At 42.3% G+C, this 24,450-nt stretch overlaps 1 protein-coding gene across 1 annotated transcript in view; it reads left to right on the forward strand.

Annotated features, from left to right (window-relative positions):
- The window catches only part of LOC139384189 (nesprin-1-like), a 170,882-nt gene that overhangs the window by 22,796 nt on the left and 123,636 nt on the right, over window positions 1-24,450 (forward strand). Inside the window, exons 2-9 of the mRNA XM_071128908.1 lie at window positions 1,204-1,265; window positions 9,312-9,407; window positions 12,420-12,503; window positions 15,871-15,891; window positions 16,990-17,082; window positions 17,197-17,381; window positions 19,038-19,234; window positions 19,798-19,907. Coding sequence (XP_070985009.1) covers window positions 1,204-1,265; window positions 9,312-9,407; window positions 12,420-12,503; window positions 15,871-15,891; window positions 16,990-17,082; window positions 17,197-17,381; window positions 19,038-19,234; window positions 19,798-19,907 — 848 coding nt within the window. The remainder of the gene's footprint in view (window positions 1-1,203; window positions 1,266-9,311; window positions 9,408-12,419; window positions 12,504-15,870; window positions 15,892-16,989; window positions 17,083-17,196; window positions 17,382-19,037; window positions 19,235-19,797; window positions 19,908-24,450) is intronic.

The following is a 24,450-nucleotide window of genomic DNA, read 5'->3' on the forward strand; positions in this document are numbered from 1 at the left end:
TTATGCATGAGACACAGAGTCTGTCTGCAGTTATTATCCCCCCTCCATAAAGGGCTTGGTTGGGGGTGACCTGAAAGGCCACGCATGTCGTTATTGGTGGATTGGGCACTGAGCAGTGAGTCTGCAAGAATATACATTTCTTCTCCTTATGACCTCATAGTGTTAAGATGCAAGCAAGCTCCTGTCAATATCTATTGGGCGTGATTAGATTCTATGTATATACCGTTTTTAACTGTAAGAGAAATGACAGTATTATTGTGAAGTTTAAGTGCATCTTTGGTCATTTTTTCACATGTCCCTTTCTTGATCTGTTAGGTCTTGAACTACAATGAGTGTACAAAACATTAAGAACACCTTCCTAATATTGAGTTGCACCCCCCTTTGCCCCCAGAACAGCCTCAAGTCATTGGGCATGGACTCTACAAGGTATTGAAAGTGTTCCATAGGGATGCTGGCCCATGTTGACTCCAATGCTTCCCACAGTTGTGTCAAGTTGGCTTGATGTCCTGTGAGTGGTGGACCATTCTTGATACACACGGGAAACTGTTGAGCGTGAAAAACCCAGCAGCGTTGCAGTTCTTGAACCTGTCTCCTCCCCTTCATGTACACCGATTGAAGTGGATTTAACCGGTGACATCAATCAGGGATCATAGCTTTCACCTGGATTCACCTAGTTAGTCTATGTCATGGAAAGAGCAGGTGTTCCTAATGTTTTGTCCACTCAGAGTCTAGTTGTGTTGAAGAATTCTCCACTGCATATTTTCCTCTCGTCTGCAATTGTAATGGACACTACTCACTACTCGATTAAATATTCACACTGTTTGTGAATGCACTTACTTTAACAGGCTACATGAAGCATTGGGAACAGAGAATATACTGTAGCATGAAACAGGGGCGGCAGCAGTGGGTGTAAGCGGACTAACCGGTGTCTGTGTGACATCATGACAATGTTCCGTGACATCGTGACAATGTTCTGTGACATCATGACAATGTTCTGTGAGATCGTGACAATGTTCTGTGACATCGTGACAATGTTCTGTGAGATCGAGACAATGTTCTGTGACATTGTGACAATGTTATGTGACATCGTGACAATGTTATGTGACATCGTGACAATGTTCTATGAGATCGTGACAATGTTCTGTGACATCGTGACAATGTTCTGTGACATCATGACAATGTTCTGTTCCACTTTTATTACAGATGAGCAAGAAGCAGTACAGAAGAGGACTTTTACTAAATGGATCAATTCCCACTTGACAAAGGTAAGAGGATATTACTTTTATTTTTCTCCTTGTGCTTCTCTCACAACACTTTATAAGACATGTGTATCCTATGATGGGCTATTATGACACCCACAGCTTCCATTTCGGTATAAGAGCTGAGATTATGAGATAATGTTATTACAACGGTATAATCACTGAGAGACAACAATTTTATCACTATGGTAATAATTATATCCTGAATATTAACCTGATCATGATGTAATGTCTGTAACTGCCAGTCTTATAGCCTCTCTATGGACAGTGGCATTTCATTTCATGTGTGAACTGAGATTGGATTGTTGTCATCCAATCATAATGATTCTGAGAGGCTCCGTTACATTGAATCGGTTTTAATCACTTATAATGTCAGAGGTTTTAGGTACCTTATGTTCATATGGAAACTACAGCTTGATTGAGGTCATGATAGGTTCGTAACATTTGGAGATATATTTTTCATTATCTGTTTGAATTGTGTGACGGTAGTTACTGAGGTGTTTGTGGAATTCAGTATCAGTCCTGTAGAGTTATTTTAATTGTGAATACTGTTACTGAAGATGAGTATATTGGGTTGTCACAACAACATTGGAACCAGTGGGTTGTCACAACACCATGTTGGGTTGTCACAACAACATCGGAACCAGAGGAGAGTCAGACAGAGAAAGTAAATATGACTCAGTGCAGAGATCCCTGTGTTGCTCAGTTTCTGAGCAGGCCACAGTGGGCCTGCAGTATGTCTTACTGAGTCAATGTGATCCGAACAGTCAAGATGAGGAGAAAGGAATAGTGTGTGTGTGTGTGTGTGTGTGTGTGTGTGTGTGTGTGTGTGTGTGTGTGTGTGTGTGTGTGTGTGTGTGTGTGTGTGTGTGTGTGTGTGTGTGTGTCCATGGCTTGGTTTGGCAGGCAGGGAGAGTGCAGCAGCACAGTGCAGATGGAGAGTGTGAGATGGGAGGAGCTTGTCTCTGAAGGAAGCAGTCAGTCTGCTCCTAAAGCCCAGGTGGCAGTTCAGCTCCTTAACACTATAAACACTCTCATAATGACCTATAACCATCGTTACAAACACATATCATGGCCATTCATCATAAACAAATATTGGTTTACCTAGAGTCATCTGTTCTTTCAACCAATCGATTGGTCAACATTTTTAAGTGTGTATTTTTCCCTATATAGACACACACTATGTGTTTTAATCAAATCAACTATATGTAGGCTACTGAGTTTGTCTGATGCTTTAAGCACACTGTGATTAAATAATTAAGACACATACATGACTCAAGAGGGATCCAGAGATCAAGATAGCCCAGTTGAAAATTAAACTCTTCTGGACCCTCTTCCTCCTGCTGCTACTGGCCTTTGCAGATTCTGCAGTTACACTCTAAATAGGCTACACCAGGGGTCGGCAACCTTTTCCATTTGGAGTGTTTATCTTACCATTTCTACTGATCTGCGTGCCAGTAATGGTTTTTATATGCACATTTTCGTGGAAGAGTTTAATTTAATTTGTAATAAAGTCTTAGTATCTCAAAATCATTATCATGTGGTTAATCAAAATTCTCAAAGTAACTTCTATTGCCATTGCCAACTATGTAAAAATATGCCTACATAAATAAAGCCAACAAATAAAAATATCATATAAATCACATTGGCTACGCATGGACTGTCGGCAAGGAACTTGAAACATTGTATCAACTATTAACTTGGGTCTGGCCTGAAGCTCTTGCTAGCCTATTTCATGACTTTTACACCAGATCAGAGCATGACATTTCCCCCCCCCCTTTCACACTGAGTAGTTACTGAAAGAGACCTGGAAAGATTTTTCAAACAGGCTACGTTTAGGAACTATTGTCATTCTCAATGGATGTAAAAACAGACTTTGTTTACTTGCTGTTTGAGGTGAAGAAAACATTACTTTGAGAAGTTCCACAAGGGGTTGTGAGTTAAGACGATCAGAAATACTATCAGATCCCCAAATGGGCACATTTATAGGTCTACATTTGCACACAGGCTAGGTAGCCTAGGCCTACTTCTATGTGTAATCAGGTGCGCGTCCTCACTCAACATTGACAGGAGCACTGCAAACAAACATCAATTAATAAATTGACATCTCCTAAATGGAATGAAATAAACCAAAACGTTTTCCTCAAATCAAATCAAACTTTATTTGTCACATGCTCCGAATAAGTGTAGACCTTACTGTGAAATGCTTACTTACAAGCCCTTAACCAACAGTGCAGTTCAAGAAGTGTAGCCTAGGTTGTGGCTCTGCAAACAACGTGTCCACTCCAACAATGAGAGTGGTAAAAGACTGTAAAAATAATATATTGAATGCATTAACAGAAATTACCATAACCCAACACAAACATTGTAGATTAGAAATTTTGAGAATTAACGGTAAATTTACTACTGGTGCTACTGGTGTGCCATCCCATCTGTGGCCTCCACAATGGATTAGTCCGCTGAGACAGGTGTGAATCAGACAGGTGACTCATGTACCATAAAATATACTGCTCAACATCTTGGTCTACCGACAGCCTATTGAACAAACAATCGACCAATCGACTAAATGGGGTCAGACCTAATCATCGTCATCATGACTGTGTTCATAATGCGTTACAGATTATGGGCTTAATAGAAAGTGTTAGTGCGTACCATGTTTTCTTACTGGATTTTAAGCAGCCAGGTTTTGCTCGCTCAGAAGCTTTAGGTGACACAGCACATTGGGCTGCTGCTTGGTCAGGGCGCAGAGATAAAGCAACACATTGGGCTGCTGCTTGGTCAGGGCGCACAGATAAAGCAACACATTGGGCTGCTGCTTGGTCAGGGCGCACAGATAAAGCAACACATTGGGCTACTGCTTGGTCAGGGCGCACAGATAAAGCAACACATTGGGCTACTGCTTGGTCAGGGCGCAGAGATAAAGCAACACATTGGGCTACTGCTTGGTCAGGGCGCACAGATAAAGCAACACATTGGGCTACTGCTTGGTCAGGGCGCAGAGATAAAGCAACACATTGGGCTGCTGCTTGGTCAGGGCGCACAGATAAAGCAACACATTGGGCTGCTGCTTGGTCAGGGCGCACAGATAAAGCAACACATTGGGCTACTGCTTGGTCAGGGCGCACAGATAAAGCAACACATTGGGCTACTGCTTGGTCAGGGCGCACAGATAAAGCAACACATTGGGCTACTGCTTGGTCAGGGCGCACAGATAAAGCAACACATTGGGCTGCTGCTAGGTCAGGGCGCAGAGATAAAGCAACACATTGGGCTGCTGCTTGGTCAGGGTGCAGGGATAAAGCAACACATTGGGCTGCTGCTTGGTCAGGGCGCACAGATAAAGCAACACATTGGGCTGCTGCTTGGTCAGGGCGCAGAGATAAAGCAACACATTGGGCTGCTGCTTGGTCAGGGCACACAGATAAAGCAACACATTGGGCTGCTGCTTGGTCAGGGCGCAGAGATAAAGCAACACATTGGGCTGCTGCTTGGTCAGGGCACACAGATAAAGCAACACATTGGGCTGCTGCTTGGTCAGGGCACACAGATAAAGCAACACATTGGGCTGCTGCTTGGTCAGGGCGCAGAGATAAAGCAACACATTGGGCTGCTGCTTGGTCAGGGCACACAGATAAAGCAACACATTGGGCTGCTGCTTGGTCAGGGCACACAGATAAAGCAACACATTGGGCTGCTGCTTGGTCAGGGCGCAGAGATGTGTCTTTTGTTCTGTCAGATCCGTCTGTCTGTCCGTCCGTCCGTCCGTCTGTCTATCTATCTATTTATCTATCTATCAATTACATTTAAATTTCAATTTAAGTGGCTTTATTGGCATGGGAAACATTGCCAAAGCAAGTGAAATATATAATAAACAAAAGTGAAATAAACAATACAAAATGAACAGTAAACATTACACTCACAAAAGTTCCAAAATAGTAAAGACATTTCAAGTGCCATATTATGTCTATATACAGTGTTGTAATGATGTGCAAATATTTAAAGTACAAAAGGGAAAATAAATACACATAAATATGGGTTGTATTTACAATGGTGTTTGTTCTTCACTGGTTGCCCTTTTCTTGTGGCAACAGGCCACAAATCTTGCTGCTTTGATGGCACACTGGTTTTTCACCCAGTAGATATGGGAGTTTATCAAAATTGGATTTGTTTTTTAAATTATTTGTGGGTCTGTGTATTCTGAGGAAATATATGTTTCTAATATGGTCATACATTTGGCAGGAGGTTAGGAAGTGCATCTCAGTTTCCACCTCATTTTGTGGGCAGAGCCTGGTCTGCCTATGGTGGCCTTTCTCAATAGTAAGGGTATGCTCACTGAGTCTGTACATACTAGTCAGAGATTTCCTTTGTTTTGGGTCAGTCACAGTGGTCAGGTATTCTGCCACTGTGTACTCTCTGTTTAGGGCCAAATAGCATTCTAGTTTGCTCTGTTTTTTGTCAATTCTTTCCTTTTATCTTTTCGTTTTCTCATGATTTGATTGGGTCTAATTGTGTTGCTGTCCTGGGGCTCTGTGGGGTCTGTTCGTGTTTGTGAACAGAGCCCCAGGACCAACTTGCTTAGGGGACTCTTCTCCAGGTTAATTTCTCTGTAGGTGAAGGTTTTGTGAATCGCTTCCTTTTAGGTGATTGTAGAATTTAACGGCTCTTTTCTGGATTTTGATAATTAGCGGTATCAGCGTAATTCTGATCTGCATGCATTATTTGGTGTTTTCCCGCTTAAACTGAGATATTTTTGCAGAATTCTGCATGCAGAGTCTCAATTGTCCCATTTTGTGAATTCTTGGCTGGTGAGTGGACCCCAGGCCTCACAACCATAAAGGGAAATAGGTTCAAATCCAATCAAATTGTATTGGTCACATACACATGGTTAGCAGATGTTAATGCGAGTGTAGCGAAATGCTTGTGCTTCTAGTTCCGGCCGTGCAGTAATATCTAACAAGTAATCGTTCTATAACTGATTTAAGTATTTTTTGCCAGATCTTAATTGGTATGTCAAATTGTATGTTCCTTTTGATGGCATAGAAGGCCCTTCTTGCCTTGTCTCTCAGATCGTTCACAGCTTTGTGGAAGTTACCCGTGGCGCTGATGTTTAGGCCAAGATACAGTGCTCTAGGGCAACGGTGTCTAGATGGAATTTGTATTCGTGGTTCTGGCAACTGGACCTTTTTTGGAACACCATTATTTTGTCTTGCTGAGATTTACTATCAGGGCCAAGGTCTGGAATCTGTGCAGAGGATCTAGGTGCTGCTGTAGGCCCTCCTAGGTTGGGGACAGAAGCACCAGATCATCAACAAACAGTAGACGTTTGACTTCAAATTCTAGTGGGGTGAGGCCAGGGGCTGCAGACTGTTCTAGTGCCCTCGCCAATTCGTTGATATATATGTTGAAGAGAGTGGGGCTTAAGCTGCATCTCTGTCTCACCCCCTGGCCCTGTGGAAAGAAATGTGTGTTTTTTGCTAATTTTAACCGCACACTTGTTGTTTGTGTACATGGATTATTATTTTTTTTTAACCTTTATTTAACTAGGCAAGTCAGTTAAGAACAAATTCTTATTTTCAATGACTGCCTAGGAACAGTGGGTTAACTGCCTGTTCAGGGGCAGAACGACAGATTTGTACCTTGTCAGCTCGGGGATTTGAACTTGCAACCTTACGGTTACTAGTCCAACGCTCTAACCATTAGGTTAGAAGCAGCTGTCTAATGCTAGGGCAAAAACCAAAACGTGCACCCAGGGGGCCCCGGGACAGTGTTTAGAAAACCCTGCTCTACTGGAACCTACTGCTACTGTATGAGGGATTCAAATCTAAATTCTTATCAGATCATCTGTCAATCAGTTTATCAAATCTCATCTAAACTTTTCTCGTCCGATAAGCAAAGCCATTCTGAATGGATTATAATAGATCCTGTGGTGGGTGCCTGAAATATCCCATTTTCAATATTGATTCTGAATGTAACAAAATTCCCATAACATTAGCGAGGATGAATTTATGATGGAAAGTGCTGTCTCTTTCAGTTTGAACTTTCACTCTGCAGTCACGCTTTTCCCATAGTGTCCATTTCCTCTCACATTACCAAGCACTCTTCCACTGATTTACTGTTTTATGACCGTGTGTGTGTGTTTGTGTGTGCGTGGTGTGCGTGTGTGCGTGTGCATGTGTGTCTGTGTGTGTTATAACAGTGAGGAGCGGGCTTGACATGTGACTTTGTTTGTCACTTAAACCAAGGATGGGCTTGATGGTTTACCTTGTGACTCATTAGTAGATTGCCATTCTGGAAATGTGTGCTTCATGTTACCAGTCAAATAGTTGAATTTAATTTCTATATTTTAGTGGTTCATGTTGTGGTTAGGATACTGGTAGTCATGGAGGAATACTAGCATCTACAAGTCTTTCATTGGATTCTGTCTCTGAAGCAAACAAAATAGCACAAAAAACAGTGGAGACCTTAATTTTCACGTGTGTGTGTGTGTGTGTGTTGTGTGCCTGCCTGCCTGCCTGTTGTGCCCCACACAGTCACAGCCAATTGCATACTGTCATCCTGTCATGCTGTCATCCTGTCATGCTGTCATCCTGTCATTCTGTCATCCTGTCATCCTGTCATCCTGTCATGCTGTCATCCTGTCATCCTGTCATCCTGTCATGCTGTCATCCTGTCATCCTGTCATGCTGTCATCCTGTCATGCTGTCATCCTGTCATCCTGTCATCCTGTCATCCTGTCATCCTGTCATGCTATGTGTCGAGTTGGGAAACGAAACAGCTCAGCCCTCCAATAAAATTCCTACAAAGCGCCGAGCTTAATTAATTAAACCTTTGATTCCCAGTCAAATTTCTTTGATTATTCTGTGTTTCATAAAGTAGATTCCTCTGTCATCAGTCAGTCAGAATTCCCTCAGCTCTTATAATACATTAGTTAGTATGCTAATGTGGACCCATGCTCTGATTTAGCACTGAATCACACTGCCTCAGAAACGGGAACCAAGCCACCTCAGAGGCTCTGGGGCACATGCACCATCTTTACAGCTGCGGGGGAGCTCTTTCTGTTCTCTGCATAGCTCTGTCTGTAGCCAGCCAGCAAGCTGTTCGGTCTGGACCCCAGCCTGTAGCCTGCCAGCAAGCTGTTCGGTCTGGACCCCAGCCTGTAGCTAGCCAGCAAGCTGTTCAGTCTGGACCTCAGCCTGTAGCTAGCCAGCAAGCTGTTCGGTCTGGGCCCCAGCCTGTAGCCTGCCAGCAAGCTGTTCGGTCTGGACCTCAGCCTGTAGCTAGCCAGCAAGCTGTTCAGTCTGGACCCCAGCCTGTTGCTAGCCAGCAAGCTGTTCGGTCTGGACCCCAGCCTGTAGCTAGCCAGCAAGCTGTTCGGTCTGGACCCCAGCCTGTAGCTAGCCAGCAAGCTGTTCAGTCTGGACATCAGCCTGTAGCTAGCCAGCAAGCTGTTCGGTCTGGACACCAGCCTGTAGCTAGCCAGCAAGCTGTTCGGTCTGGACACCAGCCTGTAGCTAGCCAGCAAGCTGTTCGGTCTGGACACCAGCCTGTAGCTAGCCAGCAAGCTGTTCGGTCTGGACCCCAGCCTGTTGCTAGCCAGCAAGCTGTTTGGTCTGGACCCCAGCCTGTTGCTAGCCAGCAAGCTGTTCAGTCTGGACCCCAGCCTGTAGCTAGCCAGCAAGCTGTTCGGTCTGGACCCCAGCCTGTAGCTAGCCAGCAAGCTGTTCGGTCTGGACCTCAGCCTGTAGCTAGCCAGCAAGCTGTTCGGTCTGGACCCCAGCCTGTAGCTAGCCAGCAAGCTGTTAGGTCTGGACCTCAGCCTGTAGCTAGCTAGCTATCTGCTCTCTTTTCTCCTCAACACAAGGACTGGGGGAGAATGAATGTCTTGTGTTTCTAGGATTTACATATTGAGAGATTAGAGGCGATTATAATGAGATAATGAGCCTTTATTAATCTACAGTGGGTCTATAATTGGTAACGGTATACCATTTGCTATGTCTAAGTCTTTTATTCATTTCTCTGTTGAATTAAGATGTTGTCTCTTCTCTTTCCTAGCGTAAACCACCTCTAGAGGTCACCGACCTTTTCGAGGACATCAAAGATGGGGTGAAACTGTTAGCTCTATTGGAGGTGCTGTCTGGACAGAGACTGGTAAGCACTGCTCTTAATACAGTTTTTCTCAGTCGCTTTGGTGCATTTTTCACATCATCCCTAACATGTGCAAAATAATAAGTGCATTTCTCAGAACAATTTGTACAAACTGCAATATACAATGGATATGTTTCTAATGCTAGTCAGTCACTAAAAATCCTTAGTACATCTCTCAAAATTAAATATTCATGCCAATGATCATGTCAGTGTCATCAGAATGATAAGTCATTGAGTCATTGTTCACGAACAAGGTCGTCAAAATGTTTAGGCATGTTGTCAATGTAACTGTGTACTTTGACAGTATTACCTGATGTAAACTTAGGCTACAGTTTGGATGACAGTTACTCTATTGAAAATGCACAAGGCTGCACTTCTTTGGCACATATCAATTTCAACAGTACTATTTACCAATTACTGTATGTGGGTTATTGATTGAAAGAGACTGGACAACCCAAGGGGCACAAAGGAAAAAAAACTAAATTAGAAAGAAACACAGGAAACCACCCCTAAGGCACAACTTTGCCCGCAGCACTGTTGTGCTGTCTCTACACATCCAGACGTTCTTGTGTGTCGGCCCACATATTCACATCCACATCACACCGGATATTTTCCCTTCCAATGCAACGTGGAAAGAATCTTTTGGAATGCCTTATCCATCCTCTGCAGGCGTCTACTGTGATGTCCTCACATGCTGCATCCATTGCAGCCAGCAGGGTCATCTGTGTGTGTGGCTGACGATCGTACACCTTCCACCTCCATGCTGAAAATAACTCCTCAATTGGGTTAAGGAATGGTGAATAAGGTGGGAAGAATTCTATGAGCATCCTCGGGTGGGTCACAAACCATTGCCTTATGATGTTTGATCGATGGAAACTCACATTATCACAAATGACCACATACTTTGGCAAATCCTCTCTAAACAGACGCCTCTCATCATCAGGGATGAGAGCCCTGTAGAGAGTCTCTAAAAAGTTGAGTAGATGCTGGGTGTTGTATGGCCCTATAAGGGGGATATGGGTTAGGACACCATGCTCCGAAATAGCAGCACACATTGTGATATTTCCTCCCCGTTGGCCTGGCAAATCCACAGTAGCTCTGTGACCGATGATATTCCGACCCCGCCTTCTGCATTTGGTCAGGTTGAAGCCAGCCTCATCCACGTATACAAAGTTGTGAGTGGGTTCACTTGATTCCAACTCAATTATACGCTATATCCCAGAACACACAGTTGAATTTGTTTTGGTAAGGAAGAGTGACATAAAATGTACATATATTGCATGTTCCTTCCACAGTAATGGAAATGTGTGCAGTTTATGCTTACTGTACTATGCATCACTATAAAATGTTGCTGTAAATTAGTTACATAGATATATGTTTTACCTCTACATACTGGTAGAGTAGCTCCTTAACTCTGTCCTCATTCCTTTGGAATGGTACACGGTACAGCTGTTTCATACTCATCTGGTTTCTATGCAGCACCCTGTCTATGGTTGAGATGCTAACCGTACGGATGTTTTCAAAGACATCGTTGTCTTCTATAATGGTCCTTTGTATTTCCCTGAGTCTCATGGCATTGTTTTCTCGGACCATGGTGCAAATAGCCTCCTCCTGTTGAGGTGTGAAAAGGCGTCCTCTGCCACCGGTTTGAGGTAATCTTGCAGTCCTATGTGGGGAAAAATGCAGTGATGCATCGCACACTTTCACATAGACAAAAACTATGCGAACACACATTTTACTGTAAAACGTACAGGTGGGTGCATGTAAGGTGCAGTATGTATCTGTATAGAGTATATTTCTGTATGCTGTGAAATACAAGTGGACTACTGTAATATGAAGCATTGTAGGAAGTATACAGTATACTGCTTATATACAGTAACAGTGCACTGTACATTGGTGGACATACCTGTTCTCTCTTCGAAATGTTTGAACTATTGAGGACACGGTTGATCTCCCAATATTCGGCTGCACCTTTCGACCCGCCTCAGCCATTGTAAGGCAACATGGTCTACAATAGTGGCCCTTATGTCATCAGATATGCGCCTATGTCCTCTTCTGCCTCTTCCTCCGTTTTGCCTTCCACCACGCATCCTTGCTCCTCTTCTTCCTCCTCTTGGCTGTTGACCCTGTTCGTTTCCTGGTCCATCCATTATTGGAAAATTGCAACTCTGTGTTGTGGTCTGTCTATATATGTTTGCCAATTGATTCTTCATGAGATGCACCTTTGAGCAATTCAGACAACTGGTTGATTGTTGGTTGAACTAACACTTTACATTCGTTCATGCGTGAGGGTCAATTTCACCTGCACAATTCATCAATTCAGGTTTTTGTACAAAAGGTCTAATAGAAATGTGTAAAACTATGCTTGACAGTTTATGACAAATAGTTCAACAATTTTGCATGTAATGGCTTATGCAAGGAACTAATGCCTAGATGTTTTGAGGGGTAAGACTATTCAACAGAGAACCATCTACTATATTTTGATCAACATGACATGAGCAATTGATAATGTGGAAAAAAGCTGACACTGGTACATTATCAATTGCAATTTGTTCAAAGGAATAAGAAATTGCTTTAATGATGTGCACAAGTGACTAGATGATTTGGAATTTGTACAAGTAGTATCAAGAATTGCACTTTTGATCTAAGAAATGCACCAAAGCGACTGAGAAAAACTGTAAAAACAGCCTGGCCACTGGATACTTCTGTTTGTGCTACAGAGTTCAGTTACATTTAATTACCACACTATAGTGTAAAGGGAGGATTATACAAATGTTCTGTATGAATAAAGGAACTACGAATTCACAGCCAGTAATCACACTGTAGTTGTGTGTTATACAGGCCTATTCGTCAGTCAGTGCTACTCTCGTACATTTCTGGTTGTTGTATACAGTACGTATTTGTTGCTGTTTTTAATGTGAGTGCTCTGGTTGGTAAGATTTGCATTGTATTTACAGTATTACTTATGGGAAATACATTTGACCTTCACTTGAACCCTCCCCCCTCTTCCCCCAGCCGTGTGAGCAGGGCCGGCAGTTGAAGAGGATCCACTGGGTATCCAACATCGGCACCGCCCTCAGGTTCCTAGAAGGCAGGAAGGTAAGCACACCCTCATAGTGACAACTAAGTCATTTTCTGAAGTATTTTGTTATAGCTTGAGTTTAAAGTATAAACCTAAGTGCTTCTTAGCGATGTCACTAATAGCTTTAGGACAAGGCTTGTGAAAAGTAGATGAACTTCTATTTAATGCTACAGTAACAGTTTGAAAATGAACTATCATTTGATAGTGTTTAGGAACAAAAATACAGTGCTGTGAAAAAGTATTTGCCCCCTTTCTGATTTTCTATATTGTTGCATATTTTTGATACTGAATGTTATCAGATCTTCAACCAAAACCTAATATTAGATGAAGGGAACCAGAGTTTATATTTATTAGGATCCCCATTAGCCGACACCAATGGCAGCAGCTAGTCTTAGCATTTGCCCCGTTACACTCAATAAGTGGTTGTGCCACCTTTAGCTGTAATGACTGCAACCAAATGCTTCCTGTAGTTGTTGATCAGTCTCTCACATCGCTGTGGAGGAATTAGCTGTAGAACAGCTTTAACTCAGCGGGATTTGTGGGTTTTCAAGCATGAACTACTCCTTTCAAATCCTGCCACAACATCTCAATTGGGATTAGGTCTGGACTTTGACTAGGCTATTGCAAATCCTCAAATGTGTTACTTTTAAGCCATTTTCATGTAGACTTGATTGTGTGTTTTGGATCATTGTCTTGTTGCATGACCCAGATGCTCTTCAGCTTCAGCTCACAGACAGATGGCCTCCTGTAGAATTCTCTGATACAGAGCAGAATTCATGGTTCCTTCTATTAACCTTTCTAGCGCAGGCGTTTCGCTACTGACCCACCTCAACAACATCGAAATTGCAGAGCGCGGAATTCAAACTACAGAAATATAAATATTTAACATTCATGAAAATACTTGTGTAATAAATACATCAAAATAAAGCTTTACTTCTTGTTTATCCAGCCGCTGTGTCAGATTTCAAAAAGGCTTTCTGGTGAAAGCACACCATGCGATTATCTGAGGACAGCGCCCCGCATACAAAACCATGAAAAACATTTTTCAACCAGGCATGTGCGACACGAAAGTCAGAAATAGCGATAGAATAAATGCCTTACCTTTGAAGATCTTCTTCTGTTGGCACTCCAATAGGTCCCAGTTACATCACAAATGGTCCTTTTGTTCGATAAAGTCCTTCTTTATATCCATAAAAACTCAGTTTAGCTGGTGGGCATCAGTCAATAATCCACCGGTTTCCCTCCTTCAAAATGCATACAACATGAATCCCAAACTTTACCAATAAACTTATCCAAACAAGTCAAACAATATTTATAATCAAACATTAGGTACCCTAATATGTAAATAAACGATCAAATTTAAGACGGAGAATAGTATGTTCATTACCGAAGATAAATAACAAAGAACGAGCTTTCCTCCACGCGCATGGAAACACTACAGTGAAAACGGGAGCCACTTAAAAACTACAACTTCTAGCTTATTTTTCCAAAAAACAGCCTGAAACTCTTTATAAAGACTGTTGACATCTAGTGAAGCCATAGGAACTGCAATCTGGGAGGTTTTCGCTACAGTGGTAGGCTGAATTTTTTTGGGGGGGATGGTTTGTCCTTGGGGTTTCGTCATCCATATCAGTTCTGTTATACTCACAGACATTATTTTAACAGTTTTAGAAACGTTAGAGTGTTTTCCATCCAAATCAACCAATTATATGCATATCCTAGCTTCTGGGCTTGAGTAACAGGCAGTTTACTTTGGGCACACTTTTCATGTGGACGTCAAAATACTGCCCCCTAGCCCATTGAGGTTTTAAGACAAGTTGTCCAGGTCCTGTGGCTGGAAAACATCCCCGAACCATCACACTACCACCACCATACTTGACCGTTGGTATGAGGTTCTTACTGTGGAATGCAGTGTTGGTTTTCGCCAGGCATAATGGGACCCGTGTCATCCAAAAAGTTATACTTTTGACTCATCTGTCCATAGAACATTCTTCCAAGAGTCTTGATGATGGCATTGCCCCTATGTAGCTTGTTTCTGGTCACAGGTTCAGAATGGTTAAAAAATCACAACACGTACTTAAAATTAACCTTACAAATAGCAGTGTTGGGTGATTTGGAAAGCCATAGTCAGTCAAATAATAATATAATAATACTCGTAGGAAAGGTTTTCATCTTTAGCTCACAATCTGTGGATAATATACGATTAGAAAGGTGCAAAAATGTTGTAAAACATCACAACACAGTTTAAATATATGGCACGTTGAAACCAAACGAGGGATGTCTATGGTGATAGGTGGGATGGGCTGAGAGTGGCTGATAGGTGGGATGGGCTGAGAGTGGCTGATAGGTGGGATGGGCTGAGAGTGGCTGATAGGTGGGATGGGCTGAGAGTGGCTGATAGGTGGGATGGGCTGAGAGTGGCTGATAGGTGGGATGGGCTGAGAGTGGCTGATAGGTGGGATGGGCTGAGAGTGGCTGATAGGTGGGATGGGCTGAGAGTGGCTGATAGGTGGGATGGGCTGAGAGTGGCTGATAGGTGGGATGGGCTGAGAGTGGCTGATAGGTGGGATGGGCTGAGAGTGGCTGATAGGTGGGATGGGCTGAGAGTGGCTGATAGGTGGGATGGGCTGAGAGTGGCTGATAGGTGGGATGGGCTGAGAGTGGCTGATAGGTGGGATGGGCTGAGAGTGGCTGATAGGTGGGATGGGCTGAGAGTGGCTGATAGGTGGGATGGGCTGAGAGTGGCTGATAGGTGGGATGGGCTGAGAGTGGCTGATAGGTGGGATGGGCTGAGAGTGGCTGATAGGTGGGATGGGCTGAGAGTGGCTGATAGGTGGGATGGGCTGAGAGTGGCTGATAGGTGATGTATTATTGTTACGTGACTGCTTTATATAGAAGTACCATGTATGTAAATGTGTATGCATGTTGTATATGTAAAATGTATTTGTAAAATGTAGCAGAAAAGCTGAAAGAAAACAAAAAATGTATTTGTCCTCCGAAGAGGGGAGGTTAATAAAAAAATTATAAAATATCTTGAAGATCATCCAGGTGCTTCCAGGTGCTTTTTGGCAAACTTGAGTCACCTTTTTGGATGAGATGGGTCCCATTATATCTGGTGAAAAAAACTAACTCATGTTCCCTTCATATAATATGAGGTTTAGGTTGAAGATCTGATAACAATCCGTATCAAAAATATGCAAAAATAGAGAAAATCAGAAAGGGGGCGTCTACTTTTTCACGGCACTGCTGATAAATGAAGGCTCTGCATGAAGAGATGTATCTATGCAAGGCCCTATGGATGGAACATCCTGTCTCAGTTTGTATTTCTCTGAGGCATATCTCTTATCGTAACCCTCTCTCACCATGCCTGACCTCTGACCTCAGTCTGTGTACCGAGGATCCCCGGTCAGTGGCTGCCTGTAAAACACACATATACTGTATGCATTCCTCTTGTTTGATGCACGGTGTGTATTCCTAGATATTCTTTGGTTGAGCCATTCTTTTCCTCATAGTGCATCTTGATTACTGTAGTGCCATCAACCAGGTGCTTTAAGTCTTTCATGCATATTGTATGTGTTTTGACTCAAACTTTGGTGTCAAATCTTTCCTTCCTTCTTCTTCTTCCAACCTTTATGAAATAGTAGTAAAAAAAAGGAGAAAAAAAAGGGGAAACTAGTTCAATGCCGATCCAAAGTTTGTTGTGATTATTCACTACATTGGCTTTATTGTTAGTGTCCTGTTAAATTGAGCATGCAGCCAGAAAGTGTCAGTGTTTTCAAGCTTTGTTTCAATTGAACATGGCATACAAATAAAGGCATTTTAACTCATTATATGAAGAGTGCATTGGTCCTCTTTCCTTTTTGATGAGAACGGTACATCTTTCATTTTCCTCAGTTGAGCTTAGCTGTTTCTGCCTCACACGCTTCCGCTCTATAAATGCCTAATATCAGAATGTTATTTGGGTTGTTAATTGGATTCCTTCTGACGTTCTTGATTTCTTGTTTCTAGTTTTTTATTATGTAACATGTGTGTACTTGTTTGGCATTTTACTGCACTTTTAGGTATTTGGTATTTGGTATTTTATTAGGGTCCCCATTTGCTGTTGCAAAAGCAGCAAGAGCTAGTAACACAAGCATTTTGCTCCACCCGCTATAACATCTGCTAAACTGTGTACTTGACCAATCAACTTTGATTTGATTTATTAGAGAGCTGATTTTGATGTCTGTGAAAGAAAATGATAAAATCTCCATTATTATGTCAGTGGCCCCACTCAATCAATAAATGCCTTTATTTGTTAACAATTCATTCAGAATGCACCCATGTATATATGTATATATGTATATATATATATATATATATATATATATATATATATATATATATATATATATATATATATATATATATATATATATATATATATATTTAAATATCTGCATTTCCCAAGTTAATTTTATGACAAGATTTGAATTGCAGTTCAATTTGGGTTTTCTTTCCGAACAGATCAAGCTAGTCAACATCCATGCCACTGACATAGCAGACGGTCGACCATCCATTGTCCTGGGGTTGATTTGGACTGTCATCCTCTACTTCCAGGTAATGTGTTGTTGTATCTGCAGGAGAACATTGGGGTCCAGGTAGAACCCTTTTGTTGGATGTTGCCATGGTCACTCGCAGCAATGTTTGCTCTAATTCCCGACCCCCTGTCAGATCGAGGAGTTGACCAGTAACCTGCTAGCCCTGGAGGCCCTGTCCAGCAGCACCTCCTCAGTGGACAGCATGGCCAGTAGCTCAGAGACAGGCAGTCCCGCCTTAAAGAGGGAGGTGGCACCCAAGAAGTTCCAGGGCAATGCCAAGAAGGCCCTCCTCAGATGGGTACAGAGCACTGCTGCCAAGTACGTACATTATGCCACTAACTATTACCCCAGTATGTGCATTATGCCACTAACTATTACCCCAGTATATACATTATGCCACTAACTATTACCCCAGTATGTACATTATGCCACTAACTATTACCCCAGTATGTACATTATGCCACTAACTATTACCCCAGTATGTACATTATGCCACTAACTATTACCCCAGTATGTACATTATGCCACTAACTATTACCCCAGTATGTACATTATGCCACTAACTATTACCCCAGGATGTACATTATGCCACTAACTATTACCCCAGTATGTACATTATGCCACTAACTATTACCCCAGTATGTACATTATGCCACTAACTATTACCCCAGTATGTGCATTATGCCACTGTAACTATTACCCCAGTATGTACATTATGCCACTAACTATTACCCCAGTATGTACATTATGCCACTGTAACTATTACCCCAGTATGTACATTATGCCACTGTAACTATTACCCCAGTATGTACATTATGCCACTAACTATTACCCCAGTATGTACATTATGCCACTGTAACTATTACCCCAGTATGTACATTATGCCACTAACTATTACCCCAGTATGTACATTATGCCACTGTAACTATTACCCCAGTATGTACATTATGCCACTAACTATTACCCCAGTATGTACATTATGCCACTAACTATTACCCCAGTATGTACATTATGCCACTAACTATTACCCCAGTATGTACATTATGCCACTAACTATTACCCCAGTATGTACATTATGCCACTAACTATTACCCCAGTATGTACATTATGCCACTAACTATTACCCCAGTATGTACATTATGCCACTAACTATTACCCCAGTATGTACATTATGCCACTAACTATTACCCCAGTATGTACATTATGCCACTAACTATTACCCCAGTATGTACATTATGCCACTAACTATTACCCCAGTATGTACATTATGCCACTAACTATTACCCCAGTATGTACATTATGCCACTAACTATTACCCCAGTATGTACATTATGCCACTAACTATTACCCCAGTATGTACATTATGCCACTGTAACTATTACCCCAGTATGGGCATTATGCCACTAACTATTACCCCAGTATGTACATTATGCCACTAACTATTACCCCAGTATGTACATTATGCCACTAACTATTACCCCAGTATGTACATTATGCCACTAACTATTACCCCAGTATGTACATTATGCCACTAACTATTACCCCAGTATGTACATTATGCCACTAACTATTACCCCAGTATGTACATTATGCCACTAACTATTACCCCAGTATGTACATTATGCCACTAACTATTACCCCAGTATGTACATTATGCCACTGTAACTAAGTGGGCAAAACTGGTTAAAATGATGTCAATACAACCCAACATAATTTTGTCAACCAGCTTAGCCTGCTGAGGTGGTTGATTGTTTTGCCTGTGTGTGTGTGTGTGTGTGTTTGTGTGTATGTGTGTGTGTGTGTGTGTGTGTGTGTGTGTGTGTGTGTGTGTGTGTGTACATACTCTTGACTGACCACCACCATTGTCAGCCAAGAGTAAGGGAAGCCAAACTGTCTGTATTTTGTTTAGAATTATAATTTCAACAGTACTCGGTCACTACCCCACTGTAAACGTGTTATTCTGCTTGTCCCAAGTGGTCAGGGCATCGAGGTAAAGGACTTTGGTGCCAGTTGGCGTAGCGGTGTGGCGTTCCACTCTGTGGTCCATGCCATCCGCCCAGACCTGGTGGACATGGAGTTGGTGAGGAGGAGGAGCAACCGGGAGAATCTGGAGGAAGCCTTCTCATTGGCCGAGAACGAGCTGGGCATACCACGCCTACTGGACCCAGAAGGTTCCACCTCTACCCATCTATTTATAATGAAAAATAAATTGCTTTGTCAAAATAAGCACACACTCCCTCACTCATCCCCGTTGCTCTGGTTGGTGTATAGGGCAGCAACAATGCGTCTCCACTTCTCTTCTATCTTGAACTGTGTAATTCCAACAGAACTGTATGAAATACATGTCAAGGTTTGATGTGGGTATTTCATTTCATTAATGTGTTGTTGATAGGTCTGGAGATAAGGATGCAGACAGCAGCTCTGCGACAATTAACCTTTCTGTTTTTATCATGGCCCTTCGCAATTATCAGGCCGGAGATGGAGATGAGAGCAAACATTTATGATTAGATATCAGAGTGTCAGAGTAAATGCTAAACGTATCCTCCTTCAGGGAACACGTGTCAAACCAAATCAAATGCATAATTTGACATACTATTCTGGAGGAGCATACAGACATAGTACTTCATTGACATGACTGTAGTTTCCTGGCTGGATGGATAGCCCTGATGTCAGTGTTGAGTTGCTATTGCTACTAGTGACACCGGCCTCTCTGTCTTCCTGTCTTCCTCTGCAGACGTGGATGTAGATAAACCGGATGAGAAGTCCATCATGACATATGTTGCTCAGTTCCTCAAGCACTATCCCAACCCCCACCACTCTGAGACAGATGGACAGGGAGAAGAGGTACCTAACTATATTCACGGAAGTGCTGAGTCTAAGACTGTATTGGCATTGGCAAACTCAGTGTTGTGTTGTAATGCTTTATGTACTTTAATCTGTGTTTGTATTCTTGTTTTTGCTACTGTATTCTTGTTTTTCCTACTGTATTCTTGTTTTTGTTTTTTTTATCATTGCATGAACTCATCAATCATCTTACTTTCCTCATTGTGTGTTATGTAATACACTCTCTCTGTAATACACTCTCTCTCTCTCTGTCACGTCATCTCATTGTCATGCCACTCACTCCATCTCGCTATCTCTCCATCTCTCCATCACTTCATCTCTCCATCACTTCATCTCTCCATCACTCCATCTCTCCATCTCTCCATCACTTCATCTCTCCATCACTCCATCTCTCCATCACTTCATCTCTCCATCACTCCATCTCTCCATCTCTCCATCTCTCCATCACTTCATCTCTCTGTCATGCCACTCTCTCCATCTCTCCATCTCTCCATCACTTCATCTCTCTGTCATGCCACTCTCTCCATCTCTCCATCACTTCATCTCTCTGTCATGCCACTCTCTCCATCTCTCTGTCATGCCACTCTCTCCATCTCTCTGTCATGCCACTCTCTCCATCACTCCATCTCTCCATCACTCCATCTCTCCATCACTTCATCTCTCCATCACTCCATCTCTCTGTCATGCCACTCACTCCATCTCTCCATCACTTCATCTCTCCATCACTCCATCTCTCCATCACTTCATATCTCCATCACTCCATCTCTCCATCACTCCATCTCTCCATCACTTCATCTCTCCATCACTCCATCTCTCTGTCATGCCACTCACTCCATCTCTTCATCACTTAATTTCTCCATCTCTTCATCACTCCATCTCTCCATCACTCCATCTCACTATCTCTCCATCTCTCCATCACTCCATCTCTCCATCACTCCATCTCGCTATCTCTCTATCTCTCTGTCATGCCATTCACTCCATCTCTCCATCTCTCTATCACTTACAGTTTTTTCCAACTGCTTACACACTTTTTCAAAACTGTCTCCTTTTTTTCAAATCTCTACACACAATTCCCAAAACTGCACACACAAAATGCAAAATGCCTCACATCTCCTTCAAAATGTAACACTGCATTCAAAATTACATAAACACATGTCAGAATGAAGCATTTGCATCAAATGGCAAACACTGCTTTCATAATAGTACATTTTTGGATATACCATGTAAACACTGTTGTTCTAAATCTAAAGCTCTTTGTTCTTTCATAGGCTTATATCTACATTTCAATACAATGTTCTACAGTGAAAGTAATCTGCTGAGAGGGGTAACAAGTACACTGTAAACACCAATACAATGTTCAACAGTGAAAGTAATCTGCTGAGAGGGGTAACAAGTACACTGTAAACGCCAATACAATGTTCTACAGTGAAAGTAATCTGCTGAGAGGGGTAACAAGTACACTGTAAACACCAATACAATGTTCTACAGTGAAAGTAATCTGCTGAGAGGGGTAACAAGTACACTGTAAACACCAATACAATGTTCTACAGTGAAAGTAATCTGCTGAGAGGGGTAACAAGTACACTGTAAACACCAATACAATGTTCTACAGTGAAAGTAATCTGCTGAGAGCGGTAACAAGTACACTGTAAACACCAATACAATGTTCTACAGTGAAAGTAATCTGCTGAGAGGGGTAACAAGTACACTGTAAACACCAATACAATGTTCTACAGTGAAAGTAATCTGCTGAGAGGGGTAACAAGTACACTGTTAACACCAATACAATGTAGAAACAGAAAATATTTATTAGGCCAAACATTACTGTTGTATACAGTAGCATACAACACAACCATAAACATATGTAAACCAAAAGTATTTTCTTTAGAATACAGTAAAGAACACAATTGTGTGTGTGGGGTCCGGGGGGCAGTCCAGGAATTGGTAGGGGGGGGGGCAGTCACCAGTGCTAAGCTACGCTTCATCTCTTCTCCGGCCTGGGTCTGGCCACAATACTTTGTCCACATCACAAGATACTTCCCTCGATGTATGGCAAGAGAAAACGTATCTCCTAGCATGGCGTATCCAACCTTGGACAGAGGCAACCTCTATGTCCCCACATGCGTCCTCCAATGCATGGATAAGCGGCATGCGGGCATAGGGTTGGCGATCATACACTTTCCAGCGCCAGTCTGAGAAGAATTCCTCTATGGGATTTAGAAAAGGTGAATATGGGGGTAGGTACAAAACTACAAATTGTGGATGGGTGGCAAACCAGTTTTGGACCAGAACAGCCCGGTGAAAACTAACATTGTCCCATGAAACCACAAATCTAGCAGGCTCCTGATCTTGATCAGGGACAAGCATTGTGTAAATTGCATCCAGAAAGTGAGCATATGGCCGGTGTTGTACGGACCCAGTGTGGCATTGTGACGGAGGATGTGCCTCTCTCATGGTCAAACCGTGGTTGATCACATGATCAACAAGTGTTGCCCTAATCTCATCAGAGATGGCTCTCCTTCCTTTTCTTCTTTGTCCTCCTCCTCTCCCTCCTACTCCTCTTGATCTCTGTCCATTGTTGGCATCCATTGTTCAAAACAGGTAATCTGACCTTTGACCTATTTATAGGCCTATACTACAGTAAATCAGCGATTGGTTAGTGATCAGTTAAGCTATTAGTGTTTGCACATGTGAGTAGTGTGTGTGTGTGTGACCTGGTGGTTGTGTTTGGAAAAGGAAAGTCACTTCCTGTTAGATTTTTGTGTTTTAGGTAGAGAATTGTGTGTAGTGTTTTGAAAAAAGTGTTTTATGCAATTGACAACTGAGTCAAAGGCTGAGAAATACAGTGCCTTGCGAAAGTATTCGGCCCCCTTGAACTTTGCGACCTTTTGCCACATTTCAGGCTTCAAACATAAAGATATAAAACTGTATTTTTTTGTGAAGAATCAACAACAAGTGGGACACAATCATGAAGTGGAACGACATTTATTGGATATTTCAAACTTTTTTAACAAATCAAAAACTGAAAAATTGGGCGTGCAAAATTATTCAGCCCCTTTACTTTCAGTGCAGCAAACTCTCTCCAGAAGTTCAGTGAGGATCTCTGAATGATCCAATGTTGACCTAAATGACTAATGATGATAAATACAATCCACCTGTGTGTAATCAAGTCTCCGTATAAATGCACCTGCACTGTGATAGTCTCAGAGGTCCGTTAAAAGCGCAGAGAGCATCATGAAGAACAAGGAACACACCAGGCAGGTCCGAGATACTGTTGTGAAGAAGTTTAAAGCCGGATTTGGATACAAAAAGATTTCCCAAGCTTTAAACATCCCAAGGAGCACTGTGCAAGCGATAATATTGAAATGGAAGGAGTATCAGACCACTGCAAATCTACTAAGACCTGGCCGTCCCTCTAAACTTTCAGCTCATACAAGGAGAAGACTGATCAGAGACGCAGCCAAGAGGCCCATGATCACTCTGGATGAACTGCAGAGATCTACAGCTGAGGTGGGAGACTCTGTCCATAGGACAACAGTCAGTCGTATATTGCACAAATCTGGCCTTTATGGAAGAGAGGCAAGAAGAAAGCCATTTCTTAAAGATATCCATAAAAAGTGTCGTTTAAAGTTTGCCACAAGCCACCTGGGAGACACACCAAACATGTGGAAGAAGGTGCTCTGGTCAGATGAAACCAAAATTGAACTTTTTGGCAACAATGCAAGACGTTATGTTTGGCGTAAAAGCAACACAGCTCATCACCCTGAACACACCATCCCCACTGTCAAACATGGTGGTGGCAGCATCATGGTTTGGGCCTGCTTTTCTTCAGCAGGGACAGGGAAGATGGTTAAAATTGATGGGAAGATGGATGGAGCCAAATACAGGACCATTCTGGAAGAAAACCTGATGGAGTCTGCAAAAGACCTGAGACTGGGACGGAGATTTGTCTTCCAACAAGACAATGATCCAAAACATAAAGCAAAATCTACAATGGAATGGTTCAAAAATAAACATATCCAGGTGTTAGAATGGCCAAGTCAAAGTCCAGACCTGAATCCAATCGAGAATCTGTGGAAAGAACTGAAAACTGCTGTTCACAAATACTCTCCATCCAACCTCACTGAGCTCGAGCTGTTTTGCAAGGAGTAATGGGAAAAAAATTCAGTCTCTCGATGTGCAAAACTGATAGAGACTTACAGCTGTAATTGCAGCAAAAGGTGGCGCTACAAAGTATTAACTTAAGGGGGCTGAATAATTTTGCACGCCAATTTTCCAGTTTTTGATTTGTTAAAAAAGTTTGAAATATCCAATAAATGTCGTTCCACTTCATGATTGTGTCCCACTTGTTGTTGATTCTTAACAAAAAAATACAGTTTTATATCTTTATGTTTGAAGCCTGAAATGTGGCAAAAGGTCGCAAAGTTCAAGGGGGCCGAATACTTTCGCAAGGCACTGTAGCTTATGGTTTTGGATATTTGGTGTGTAGTTTTCCACTTTGAGTGAGAGGTTTCAAAAATTGTGTGACATGAAAAGATTTTGT

Source organism: Oncorhynchus clarkii, chromosome 25 (assembly GCF_045791955.1).
Source record: "Oncorhynchus clarkii lewisi isolate Uvic-CL-2024 chromosome 25, UVic_Ocla_1.0, whole genome shotgun sequence".
In the NCBI taxonomy this organism is placed as follows: Eukaryota; Metazoa; Chordata; class Actinopteri; order Salmoniformes; family Salmonidae; genus Oncorhynchus; species Oncorhynchus clarkii.